Genomic DNA, 13,605 nt, shown 5'->3' with positions numbered 1-13,605 from the left:
TCGAAGGTAATCCTAAGGCCATGAAATAGCCCTTTATTTAGCATGAAATATGAACGCTGTGCAATACGAGGAGGTACCAAGTTCTTATTGACTGGACATGCAAATGAGCAACAGATAACTTGACTGGCAGCACTTGGGCCACGCTGACAATAACAACCTGCGTGAAGACCCATATTGCACATACTAAAAGCCATTACTGTGGTCAGCAACTGTTCCTACTAGTTCTGTTTGATGGGCCTTTAAATTACATATTGGGCTGATTATGTTACATGACGAGGGTCGAGACAAGTTTTCCTTTGTCAACCAAAGCTCTTCAATAGAACCTGATTAATGTAGAGATGATCATATGTAGTCCAGATTTCTTTAACACTGAAATAGTCCTTTATTTTAGCAGAGATGGGAATCTGCAAGCAGAAGACAGCTGTAGCAACGTTATCCCCCAACTTAAACCCATTCAGCAACTAGATGGCATCTCACAGGACAGACTTCACTTTAATAAGTATCACAAGATCACCCCGAGTAGATCTGTGAAGAGTTCTGATCAATTTTAAACCGACACACAATTGGAACTGAATCAAAACCCAGCAGAAGTCACAAACACCATTGGAGCCACATGGTAAACACCGCGTGTGTGAGTAAATGAAAGTGTAAGTTCATCCAGTGTTTTCTGCTTGTCCCAGTGTCCCAACTGTGTGATACAGTAAAACTATGTTCAATAGTAAACATAGCTTGAGTTTTGTTTCTTGTTTCAGTCCTCTGAGCAGATGTGATGTTGAACTGGCTCCATTAGCTACACATTTGGCTGTAATATTTCCGCCAGATGTAACTTGGACCTGAGGTACCCTCACCATGTGGGAGGGTCTTCTGCTCTGGTGAACTCGGTGGGTTTTCATGGCTCCTCACCTGTTGTACATAGACCTGGGTCTGGTGCTGCCATCAGGCTCTGCCAGCAAAGCCTGACATGCCTCCATTGGTGCAGTTTTCTCATGTATCTACTGTAGGACACTGTGCACTCTCAGTACAATATTTGTGGACCCAGACTCCCACTGCTTCTGTGTATTTTGCAAACACACATGCACACACACTCGCTTGTGCTGTGTGTGTGTCCTTTCCCACTCATGATTGGATGACAGCTCATCTGTCATAATAAATGTGACGTGATTGTGTGAGAGAGTTAGGGGGAAAATAAAACTATGATAATCTATGTGCACCAAATGTCTAGAGCCATCCCCATCCTACACAGCCATGCTTTATATATATTAGCTTGCCACGTGTGAGGCCAGTGAGTATAAGCAGGGAGCTGATGGCGTCTACCTGTGCTGTGCCTTGGCACCGAGTGTGTGTGTGTGTGTGTGTGCTGTAAGTCCATCTGTAAGTAAACCAAATATCATTTTCACTATGCAGTCATTCAAACCATGTCAGCTTGCTTAATGTAAATACGCTGAGTCCCAGATGAAAGTGGAGTCGGTGAAGGTGCTGTCCTCTTCACCATGGCCGCCTTCACCAACCTCTCACACATCAAGGCAGAGCAAGAGATGTGTTCTGAATGAGCTGACAAATAATTAAGGATTGTAACGGGGTCCTGGGAGGGATGGGAAGCCGACCAGGGTTTGTAGGTTTGGGGAGGGGGTGGGCCGGGTCGGGTACACATCAGTGCTGTAAAGTATATCAGTTGCTTGTTTTCGTCACTGCTATAACTGCCATTGTTTTGTTTTCTGCTTGAGAGTTTTTTTTTTGGTTTTTTTTTCCAAGACTTTTGCCGGTTGGGACGGGATGCACAAAACTTTATCCTTATTTATGATTTTTACACTTACAGTATGTATTTGTTTTCCTTTTTTTTTTTTTGTATTTGAAAAAATGTTGAACTGTCGTGTATTTAGGAAAAGACACTTGTTTGCCTTTTATTTTCCTCTAAATCTCTGTCAATATACTGTTCTGCTTTGAACCCATCACTTGTTGATGAGCAGCTGGAGGGAGAGGAGGAGCTGCACCTTCATTAGCTGACAGTGTTTTAGAAAGCGGATGTCTGGTCATCCTGTTTCTCCACTTTTATGTGCTGTGTCATATTTCTTCACTCGGCTGTGAGTGTGCAGAGAGGGTGTGATGTTTGTCTACCAAAAATCTTTATTCAGAGTGATTAGCTTTTAATTTTGTCCTTTGTTTTTTATTATTCTGAATACTATGATTACAGTTATATTATTATTATTATTATTATTATTATTATTGTTGTTATTCAGGGCAATGATGACACCAAATTGAACAAACAATGAAGAGGCTGATCCCAGACAGACGGACTCATCTGTTTTTGTTTTTATGAAGTGGCGAGGTGGATTGATGGCTTTTCTCACCTTTCCACTATAATCTGTCCACTATTAGTATTTTTATTATTTCTAAATATATTTTATTCTTTGGTAATCAATTTTCATTGACTATTACCGCAACACCCCCCACCACCCCACCCCACTCAAGTGACATGTTTCTATTCTGTTTGTCTTATGCTGTAGTTGTGAGTTTATGGTGAAAACCCGGAGCTTTTATTATTATTTTCTTTAATGCTGAGACTGTGGTGACCGATGTTGCACTTGTGATGGGTTTCTTATGTTTCATGTTGCAGATTATTGCAGAGAGGGGAATATTTTCCTTATTTTCTTAACGTCACAGCAGTTATTTTATTAATCATACATCTGTGACATGGCAAGAAAATGGTTCAGTGTATTTTTCCTCACATATTTATTTATTGGTCATTTGTATGTTATTTTTGGTTTGTTTGGATTTTTTGTTGTTGTATGGAGGGCGAACAGGACACGAGGAAGAGAAGAGTAGACTCTTTGGCATTTAACTGTTGTGTACACAAAGCAGATTATTATATTGAACCATCAAACTGAGTTGCAGCCAGTTTTGTTGATTTTTATAAAGTCTCAACAGAAAGCAGCACATTGAATTGTATGGATTTTCTTTGTGCTGTTATTGTTGTATGTCCATTATTTTATTCACCGTTTAACCAGACAAACTGTTTGTGCTTCAAACCCCCTGCATAGTGTGTCCAGCTCTGTAGCTTTACTAATATCCCCCAGTTTAAAGCTGTACACTCTGAAATCTGGGGGGCTTTTAACCCGTTTGTCCTGAATGCCACCCCGTTTATCTATTTAATTTTTTTTTTTTTTTTATAAATGCTTTGCCTGCTATCTGCTGTGATAGTGGACTGATTACCTTGTGATGCGCCCCCCCCCCCCCCAACTCTGCAATCAGGTGACAAACACCCTCATTAAAATATCTAAAGTTTGTCACCTTGTCTTTCAGAATGCTGTCTGTTCCACTTGCATGACTTTACTGGTTTGCAGGGTTGTGGTGGGACACGACGCTCACATCGGGTTAAAGGCCCCTTGTATGTACAACACGCCATGCATATGTTATCTTGACAGATCTTTCAAATGACAAAGCTTTACTGCCCATTTGTTTAAAACCTTTAGTTTTTTTGGCTGTGTTTTAACCTTCCTAACACCCAAGTCTCATTTCAAACAGAAGACATGCCATTATGTTGTGAATACCTCAGGATTTCTGTTTTTTTGTTTTTGAGAAAAAAAAAAATAAAACACTTAAAAATCAAATAAATAAAAACTCATAAAAAGCGTTTGTGTTATTGTATAATTTCATTTTCCATGTTGCATCTTTAACAGCTGGAAATCTCATTCTGATTTTATATACACGTAATAGAATCCATTCTCCAGGATTTGATAAAGTGAATGTCATGATTTACCCCAGCTAGTTGCAAAGTATTCATACTCATGTTTTCACATTACAATCACAATCTTGAACATATTTTATAGGTATTTTAAGTAATGTATAATTTTGAAGTAGAAGGAAAATTATACATTTTCAACAAGTTTTTACTGAATCTGAAAGGTGTGGTGTGCTTTTGTACCTTGCCCCCAGTAGGTCAATACCACATTACTTGGCAATTACAGCTGCTGCAGTACTTATAGTGAATATAGTGGATCATGTCCTCACTACAACTTGCTCACAATGCATAGATTGCATTGATCATATACAGGGGTTGGACAATGAAACTGAAACACCTGGTTTTAGACCACAATAATTTATTAGTATGGTGTAGGGCCTCCTTTTGCGGCCAATACAGCGTCAATTCGTCTTGGGAATGACATATACAAGTCCTGCACAGTGGTCAGAGGGATTTTAAGCCATTCTTCTTGCAGGATAGTGGCCAGGTCACTACGTGATACTGGTGGAGGAAAACGTTTCCCGACTCGCTCCTCCAAAACACCCCAAAGTGGCTCAATAATATTTAGATCTGGTGGCTGTGCAGGCCATGGGAGATGTTCAACTTCACTTTCATGTTCATCAAACCAATCTTTCACCAGTCTTGCTGTGTGTATTGGTGCATTGTCATCCTGATACACGCCACCGCCTTCTGGATACAATGTTTGAACCATTGGATGCACATGGTCCTCAAGAATGGTTCGGTAGTCCTTGGCAGTGACGCGCCCATCTAGCACAAGTATTGGGCCAAGGGAATGCCATGATATGGCAGCCCAAACCATCACTGATCCACCCCCATGCTTCACTCTGGACATGCAACAGTCTGGGTGGTACGCTTCTTTGGGGCTTCTCCACACCGTAACTCTCTCGGATGTGGGGAAAACAGTAAAGGTGGACTCATCAGAGAACAATACATGTTTCATATTGTCCACAGCCCAAGATTTGCGTTCCTTGCACCATTGAAACCGACGTTTGGCATTGGCATGAGTGACCAAAGGTTTGGCTATAGCAGCCCAGCCGTGTATATTGACCCTGTGGAGCTCCCGACGGACAGTTCTGGTGGAAACAGGAGAGTTGAGGTGCACATTTAATTCTGCCGTGGTTTTATGTTTTTTGGATACAATCCAGGTTAGCACCCGAACATCCCTTTCAGACAGCTTCCTCTTGCGTCCACAGTTAATCCTGTTGGATGTGGTTCGTCCTTCTTGGTGGTATGCTGACATTACCCTGGATACCATGGCTCTTGATACATCACAAAGACTTGCTGTCTTGGTCACAGATGCGCCAGCAAGACGTGCACCAACAATTTGTCCTCTTTTGAACTCTGGTATGTCACCCATAATGTGTGCATTTCAATATTTTGAGCAAAACTGTGCTCTTACCCTGCTAATTGAACCTTCACACTCTGCTCTTACTGGTGCAATGTGCAATCAATGAAGACTGGCTACCAGGCTGGTCCAATTTAGCCATGAAACCTCCCACACTAAAATGACTGGTGTTTCAGTTTCATTGTCCAACCCCTGTAAGTATGCCACCTTACCCTGGTGTTCAGTCCATCACATACACACACAATTTAGGGCAATTTAGAGAGCAATTAACATGAGACATGTTTTTGGATTATGGCAGAAACCCCGGATTACCCATGCTAATCCTGTGTTGACCCGGAGATTAATGAGTTATTTTTCTGGAAAATATTAAACTTTACGTTTATAATTTTTGTCATCAGAAAAGTTCATCCAGAAACTGGTATATGTTCTTTGGCTTGAACTTCATTTTGTCTTTTTGATTGTAAGTAAACTAGCAGCTTTATTTTTCAGTGTTGTAAATGTAGCAAAGAAAACGTCCATATTTTATACATTTTAAAGAAAAGGTTTCTGCCATGTGGTTTTATATTCATGAGTAATTATGGTCTCTCAGTATGACACATTTTCGATCTAACATTCTCTTGGACTGCAGAACTGTTCCTGAACATTGACGCTGTTCTGTCCTCTTCTACCTAACAATAATTGGTGCTGGTTCTATTTAAATGTTTTTTTCCTAACAAAGGAATCTCCGATAGTTTAAAGTCTTTCCTTCTTGTTGCCTGTTTTCTTGTGTGTTTTTCTTTTGCCCGTGTGGTAGCCTTACCCTTCTGTACTTTTTGTTACGTACACGTTACAGATTTTACATTCGATAGGGAAGCGCAGACCGGTAGGGAAATTTGATGCGGTTGCACAGATCGTCAGGACTTGCATATCACTACAAGGTACACCCTCGAGTGAATCACAGGGTAACTATGCATGCACAGGCTCATTTTCTAGGACAATTAACCTAACATGCATGCATAGGTTATTCTGGGTTGTCTCTACAGTTATGCACTCAGACTACAGATTTACTGGTGGTCCCTATAGCTTCTAGATGTAGAATGGGAGGCAGATCTTTTAACAATCAGACTTCTCTCCATTGGAAATAGATCCTGATTTTTGTCTGAGGCAGACCACTGCCTGAATAGGCTTAAAATTGCCATTTGGATAAATGTTAAAGAGTGGTTTAGGTTACCCTGAGCTATCTCTGTAATAATTCTGATATAGGCTTAGGTTGCTGGAGGACATACAGGGCCTGATTTATTAACTACTTTCTCCTACTCTCCAATTCTGCCATTTACTTTTTACTTTTTTCTGGGGCGACTGTGGTGGCAGGGGTTTGTCTTGTAACCGGTGGGTTGCCGGTTCGAACCCTCGCTCTGTCTGTCTCAGTCATTGTGACTTTAGGCAAGACACTTCACCCGACTTGCCCGTTGGTGATCAGAGGGCTCAGTGGTGCCTGTGTATGGCAGCCTCATTTCTGTCAGTCTGCCCCAGGGCAGCTGTGGCTACGGCGTAGCTTACCATTGTCAGCGTGTGAATTTGTGAATGAATGGGTGGATGACTGAATGTAGTGTGAAGCGCTTTTGAGTCTCTGGGGACTTGATAAAGCGCCATACAAGTACAGGCCATTTAACATTTTACCATTTGTAGACATAACCCTCTCCATTTATCTGGGCTTGGGACCAGCACCAGGAGCACACGGGACTGTGGACCCCTCGTGGCAAGATTATTATGTCTGTGTGTGTGTGTGTGTGTGTGTGTGTGTGTGTGTGTGTGTGTGTGTGTGTGTGTGTGTGTGTGTGTGTATGTATGTGTGAATTTTGGTATGAATTAAAAAAAATTTATAAAATATTTTTTCCATTATTTTTATTATTTATTTTCTTTTTATGAATATAGTAAAAACAAAAACAAAGAAATTGTGGGTAGGTGAAGATTAAAAGGTTAAGTAATAATTATAGGGTTGACAGTCAATCATAGGATGACACAGAGACACAAGACAAAGAACCATGCATGGTCACAGTCATTCCCTAAGGGCAGTTTACAGAGACAAATTATCTAAAAGGCATATTATTTTAATAGTGGGAGGAAGCCGGAGTACCCGGAGAGAACCCACAGCTGCACGGTGAGAACATACAAACTCCATGCAGAAAGATCTCCTGAGAACCGTGCCACCGTGCAGCTCCACTCTTTTTACCAGGGTGAAAATAAATTATCAGGGTCAAAATCTACCCCAGAAAAAGGCCCTGATAGGGAGGCAGAACTTTTTCATTTACAAAAAAGCATTTAAATAGAGTTTTGTGGAGGGAGAGTGCCAGGCATTTTGAATTGTTGGAATGAATGACATCTCCTTACAGTCTTCAGTGGGAAAGAGAGGATAAATTAGTCATTTAAAGTCATAGTGTTCTGAGGCACAAATAAAATCCACAACCACTTCATGGACCATAGATTTCACTGCTGCTGTGGGTTTGTGGTTCATTCTGCTTTAGGAAACGTCTCTCAGGCAATGACTGATCTATGAATGTCACTAAGTCCTCTCTCACCCAGTGGAAATGGTCAGGCTAAATTAAAAGGTTCCAGGAGGAAAGGGTCCAGGGAAAATAGTTGAAAACTGTCTGTATTTAGGTTTGGGAAGTTCAGGGTTCAAGGTAGACAGTTGAAAGTTAAGGATAAAGTTTATGGTCTAATTGGGGAAAAGAGGGTTCAGGAAGTGTTTTTGTCAGTTTGGTTTGGTTGGAGGGTTTCAGGAGGTTTAGCAGTGGTAGTTTCTGACTGAGATGGATCCTTTTTAGAGCTTTTAAAGACACTGAAGATGCTTTTCCTGGAAGATTTCTTTTTAAGTTTTTTTTCTTGTAATGTGTCCATCTCCTGCTGCAGATCTTTCAGTTTCTCCGTCAGACTCTCTGTTGAGGTTTTTCTCTCCACCTCCATCTCTTTCAGAGACTCCTTTGTTGTTGCAATTGTCTCTAGAAGGCAGGACTTCTCTGTTTCCCACTGTTTTCTTTCTTTATGCAGAACCTCCAGAGCCTCTTTCATAGCTGCTTCCACATTTCTGACAGTTTTCTGCTGCTCTTCCAGAAGACTGGATTTTTCCTGGGCCCAGAGCAGTTTTTGGTTCTCCATGTCTTGTTCCATTTTGACCAAGGCAGCCTTTATTTTCCAGGTTTCCTGCCCTTGTTCAGCTAAACAGATCTCAGCCTCCTTTGTTCTGGTCTTCTCAGCAACCAGAGTCATTTCCAGTTCCATAACTTTTCTTGCAGCATCTTGATGGTATTGGTTTTTATTCTCCTGCTCCAAATGCAGAGCAGCAATCTCCTGTTCTGCCTCAGCTTTCTGTAACTCTAACTGCTGTTTCAGCTGCTCCCCCTCATCTCTTTCCTGTTGGTTGGTTCTTAGATGATGAGATTTTTCCTGCTCCCACTGCTGTCGCTGTTCCTCCAAAACTTTCTCCATTTGGACCAGAGTAACCTGTAGGTTATAGGCTTCCTCCTTTTGCTGGACTAAGCTGTCCTCAGCCTCTTTTGTTCTGTTTTTCTCTTCAACCAGGTTTTCTTTCAGCTGGTTGGCCTTTCTGATGGCATCTCGACGGTCCTCGTTCCTTTTGATCAGCTCATTATACAAAACAGCAACCTCATCTTCATGCTCAACCATCTGTGACTCCAAACGGTATTTCAGCTTTTCCACCTCAGATGTTTCTTGGTTACTAGTAAGGAGACGGACCTTTTCCTGCTCCCACTGCTGTCTTTGTTCCTCCAAATCTTTCTCCATTTTGACCAGAGCAGCTTGAAGTTTAGATGTTTCTTCCATCTGCTTGGCTAAACAGATCTCAGTCTCTGCTGTTTTGTTCTTCTCTGAGATCAGAGATACTTTCAGCTGGTCGGCCCTTCTGATGGCATCTCGACGGTCTTTGTTTGTCTTAATCCGCTCATCATACAGAACAGCAACCTCAGTTTCATGCTCAGTTTGCAGCTTTTCTATTATCTGTGTCAACTTCATCACTTCATCTCTCAAAGCCTTTTTCTCCTGGTCGTTCTCATGTTTGTGGACCGATGCACCTTCTCTAGCTAATTGTTGCAAGAAGATTGCAGCTCCCTGCACCTTATTTCTTTCATCAGCTAACTCAAACTTGAGCTGCCTCACCGTCTCGTTGGCATGTTGGCGCACTAACTCCATTTGCTGAAGCTGTGCGACGAGAATATTCATATTTTCTGATAATGTGGCATTTCTTTGTTCAAGTGCTGAGATCTTCCCTTCTTTGGAGCTTAAGGCCGCATGAAACTCCAACTCTGACACCAAGACAGTAGCTCTGGTGTTTTTATCAGCACTGCCTCCTTCAACAGCGTTCTTACTTTGAAGAAGTTTTAAAATTGGATGTGTTTTTGCGTCTTCAGGCTTTGGGGGAGACGCTGGCCTCTGATCAGGGGCTGGAGCTGCCTGTGATGGGGTTACCACAGTCTTTGGAGCACAAACGTCACTCCAAGAGGGTCTGACTGGGACTCTAGCTGCGTTTTCAAGCTGGTCTTGGCCTTTGTCCGGCTGAGCAGAAGATGGATTTCCAGGAGTTTTTTCCATTATCAGACCAAATGTAACTTTGCTGGTTTTCTCTGCTTTAGATTTGGTCGAAATGTTGCTGTTTTGGCTCGACTCTTTTTGGTTCTTGGACTCTTCTCTGTTCAGCAGAGGAAAATCTTCAAAGGTATATAAGGGCACAGAGTTCAACTCACCAGATTTGTTATCACGGATTGAGGAGTTGATAAATTCCAGTGTTTCTAGCTGACGGCAGGTAGCTTCCACAGCTGAATATCTGCTGACAGACTCCATAGATAAAAGATCTGTTGGTAGGTTTTGAGCACAAAGCTTAGTTTTCAACACAAAGCTTCTTTGAATGATGACTGGACTGATTTGTCTTCACTCTTTGAAAAACAGTGTTTCTCTAGACGCAAGGAAGTCACTCAAGAGACGCATTCGCTACAAGGGTTCACGAGAACTGGAATCACTTGATGCCTGTAGATTTTAAGGTCATCAAAGTCACTGGTGATGATGTCATGGAGGAACACAAGCAATGATGTCATAGAATAGATGGTCAGTTCTTGTTTCCTGGCAACAATTAGTCCCACCCACATACATCAAAGGCCTGCAGTGGTTATTAAATAAAAATAAATTCCTATTACTGTGAGAGTATCAGAAAACCGTATTTAAATCAAAATATGAGCAGTTATCCAAAGAATTTAAAACTTCTCCTTACACATTTCTTTGCCATGCTTTTTAATTTGGGCTTAAATGTTATTTTTTGAGGTCCCTGGATTCTAAACTTACACTGAGCAACATGAAAAGTTAATTACGATTTTAGTGATGAGAGTGTAGTGTAAAGAAACCATCTGTGCTCAATCAATTGTCAAAATGCAATGTTTATGACTATAAGGCTGTAACAATATGTTCTTTAAGATGCCTGTCAATACATGTAAAACAAGGGTATCCAAAGTGTGGCTGAGGGACCATTTGTGGCCCTTGGAATGATTTTGTCCGGCCCCTGACTGCAATTGAAGAATGGTACCCATTCTGCTCGCCTGTATAGGTTGTTGATGCTGATAGACTTTTAAAATATTTTCACTGACAAATAAGAATTTTCTTGAAATGGAAAATTTGAAGTACAACTTACATTATTTGTCTGATTTTTTTTTTCTCAGCTAATGAAAAGAAATCGCTTCCCAAACTCAAGAAACTGTATACTTTTCTTTTAATAATGTGCAAAAGCCCTTTATTTCGTTCAGATCTACAATGATTCAGAGCAGGGGTTCCAAAGTGGGGGTTGAGACCCCCCAGAGAGTCGCAAGACACCAAGTGGGGGGTTTCCAGATGATTTTCAGAATCATGATATGATATGAAAGGGACAAAATTACATAAATTCATCATGAAATAAATGTGAATGTAAATTAAATAAATAAGTGTACAATGAAATAAATAAATATACTATTAAATATTCCATTTTCATTACTTAATACATTACTGAATAATTAGATATACCATTAAATCATGAAATGCACAATTAAATTATGTCCCATTAAAAAATTTTATGGACCTTTTAAATGATGAAATTAAAATAAATAATAAAAAAAGTATTTATTTAAAAATACATTTAATTATTTCACACAGTCTAGATTTAAATAAATAAATGTATTTTTAAGGGGTTGGCAGTAGGGTGTCGCCATTCTATGGCACTGTTATTTTGGGGGTCACAGGCTGAAATGTTTGGGAACCCCCGATTGAGAGAACCGTTTTAAACAAAAATCAGACTACTGTTGTTTGTTTAATTTAAATATTGAATGTTTAGTTTATTCCTGAGCAGGTCAAAAAAACACAGACACACACACACAAAGAATTTCTCTTTTTTTCAATTTTAAAAGTGATATTTTGCGGCCGTGAGTCCCTGGAATGCATCATATGTTTTCTTAATGATAATCTGACGCTTTGAGCATATTCCCTCCTGCCACTGTGATCTAATGTTATGGAACAGACTTCTTAATCAAAATGTAATCAGAAAAGTTTGAAAGAACTATTTTCAGGCCTTGGTGTGATCTTGTGGTTGGTGACCATTTCGCCCAAGAGTAGGAGACAAGAAACCCAAGTTGATAGAGTAAACAGCTATAGAGTAAATAGCTGTCTGACATAAATGTAGCTATTCCTGTCCTGTTCTACCTAAAATTCTGACATTTTTTAAAAGATTTTTTTGTGAGACTAATGGCCTTCTTTTTTCAGTGTTTTTTTTTTACAGTAGGCAGACAGGAAACAGGAGTGGAGAGAGAGGGGAAGACATGCGCCAAACATCGGCAGGGTCAGGACTTGAACCCAGGACTGCCATGTTGAGGACCAAAACCTCAGTACATGGGCCACACACTTAAACACCTACATCAACAGCGCCGCACCAAAAAGGTTCTGAAATTTTGACCTGTCAGACTCGGAAAGCCTTTCTCTCCTGAATTCTTCCAAACCTTTCCTCAGATCTGAGTCAGGTATTTAGGATATCCAAATTATGCGTGAAAACCCTGAGTTCACCTTTGAGAGGGAGAAAGGTTGATGAATTACAAACCCATGATTTCTGGACGGTGTGTAAAACATAAACAAAAACAGAACGTGATTATTTGCAAATCTTGTTCAACCAATTTGCAACTGTATACACTACAAAGACAAGATGTTTAATGTTCAAACTGATGAACGTTATTGTTGCTTTTGCAAATATTCACTCATTTTAAATTTGAATATTTCAGCATGTTCCACAAATGCTGGGACAGGGGCAACAAAAGACTGGGTAAGTTGAGGAATGCTCAAAAACACCTGTTTGGATCATTCCACAGGTGAACAGGTTAACTGGAAACAGTGGAGTGTCATGACTGGGTTTAAAAGGAGCATCCCTGAAAGGCTCGGTCATTCACAAGCAAGGATGGGACAAGGTTCAGCACTTTGTGCACAACTACATTAGAAAAACCAGCATTGAATGCCTGTGACCTTTGACCCCTCGGGAGGTACTGCATTAAAAACCGACATCCTTCTGTAATGGATATTACCAGGTGGGCTCAGGAACACTTCAGAAAACCATTGTCAGTCAACACAGTACGTCTCTACATCTACAAGTGCAAGTTAAAACTCTGCCATGCAAAAAGAAAGAAATATATCAACAACACCAAGAAACGCTGCCGGGTTCTCTGGGCTGGAATTGTACTTTTGAAAAAGTTCCTGTAAATCTTTTATCAGCTGATGATATTCAGAAAGTTCCTTTGAAGTTCCTCTCAATATTTTCACTTCTATTTAGATTCCATGTTTGTTTGTTTATGCTATGTTTATTCACTTTATTCATCAATTCAATATATTACTTTGATTAATGATTCTATACGTGAATAAATCTGATAATCATTTACTTTCCGGTTGAAGTGTTAATATTATGATTCAAGGATTATTTTTATGATATCTCCCTCTTTGTATGAAGTATGTATTTTAGTTTCCCTGACATAGAAAATGTACCATCTCAGTCAGACACGTGCAGAGGGGGTGGGGGGCTGGAGCACCAGCCCTTTTTGCTCCTTTTTATTTATTTATTTATTTATTGAGTGCCATACGTTCTTCTCTGACACCTAATTAAAACATGAATTAATAATGTTATTTAAAGTTATTTCGTAAGAGAGATGACATGACAACGCCCTCTAGTCACCTCGATACCTCTAATCTTTTGCCCCTGTGATTCGCGCAATTACTGCCCTTTGCGCAGTAAAACAGAGAAGCAGACTGTGGAGCCCAGAATATGTCGCTTTTGGTCCAGATTCCAGGAAAGTTGTTGGTCAATAAAATGGTAAGTGAGTGAAATTATAAGATATGGGAACTTGTACTTGTATCTGTTATGATTCAGGCACGTCTGCTCTACCCTGTCTCCCTGGCTGCAATCAGCAGATTAGATGCACCTGGTGGCTGCTGCAGTGTAGTGCAATCTGTGGAA

General features: G+C 40.4%; 2 protein-coding genes across 3 annotated transcripts in view; one reads left to right on the top strand and one right to left on the bottom strand.

The window, feature by feature from the left end:
* map2k7 (mitogen-activated protein kinase kinase 7) overlaps positions 1-3,631 on the top strand; it is a 29,532-nt gene extending 25,901 nt beyond the window's left edge. For both annotated transcript variants that reach the window (XM_047365830.1, XM_047365829.1), the window contains one exon: positions 2,238-3,631. In XM_047365830.1, coding sequence (XP_047221786.1) covers positions 2,238-2,259 — 22 coding nt within the window. In that variant the 3' untranslated portion in view covers positions 2,260-3,631. The remainder of the gene's footprint in view (positions 1-2,237) is intronic.
* Positions 3,632-6,986: 3,355 nt separating this feature from the next.
* On the bottom strand, positions 6,987-11,128 carry LOC124868779 (golgin subfamily A member 6-like protein 22). Its single transcript, XM_047366354.1, has one exon. It carries the CDS (start codon positions 9,939-9,941, stop codon positions 7,824-7,826), a length of 2,118 nt encoding a protein of 705 aa, XP_047222310.1. The 5' UTR covers positions 9,942-11,128; the 3' UTR covers positions 6,987-7,823.
* Between the last annotated feature and the right edge of the window lie 2,477 nt (positions 11,129-13,605).

The sequence above is a fragment of the Girardinichthys multiradiatus genome, chromosome 5 (genome assembly GCF_021462225.1).
Source record: "Girardinichthys multiradiatus isolate DD_20200921_A chromosome 5, DD_fGirMul_XY1, whole genome shotgun sequence".
Lineage (NCBI taxonomy): Eukaryota > Metazoa > Chordata > Actinopteri > Cyprinodontiformes > Goodeidae > Girardinichthys > Girardinichthys multiradiatus.
This window is presented reverse-complemented; position numbering and strand designations above follow the sequence as displayed.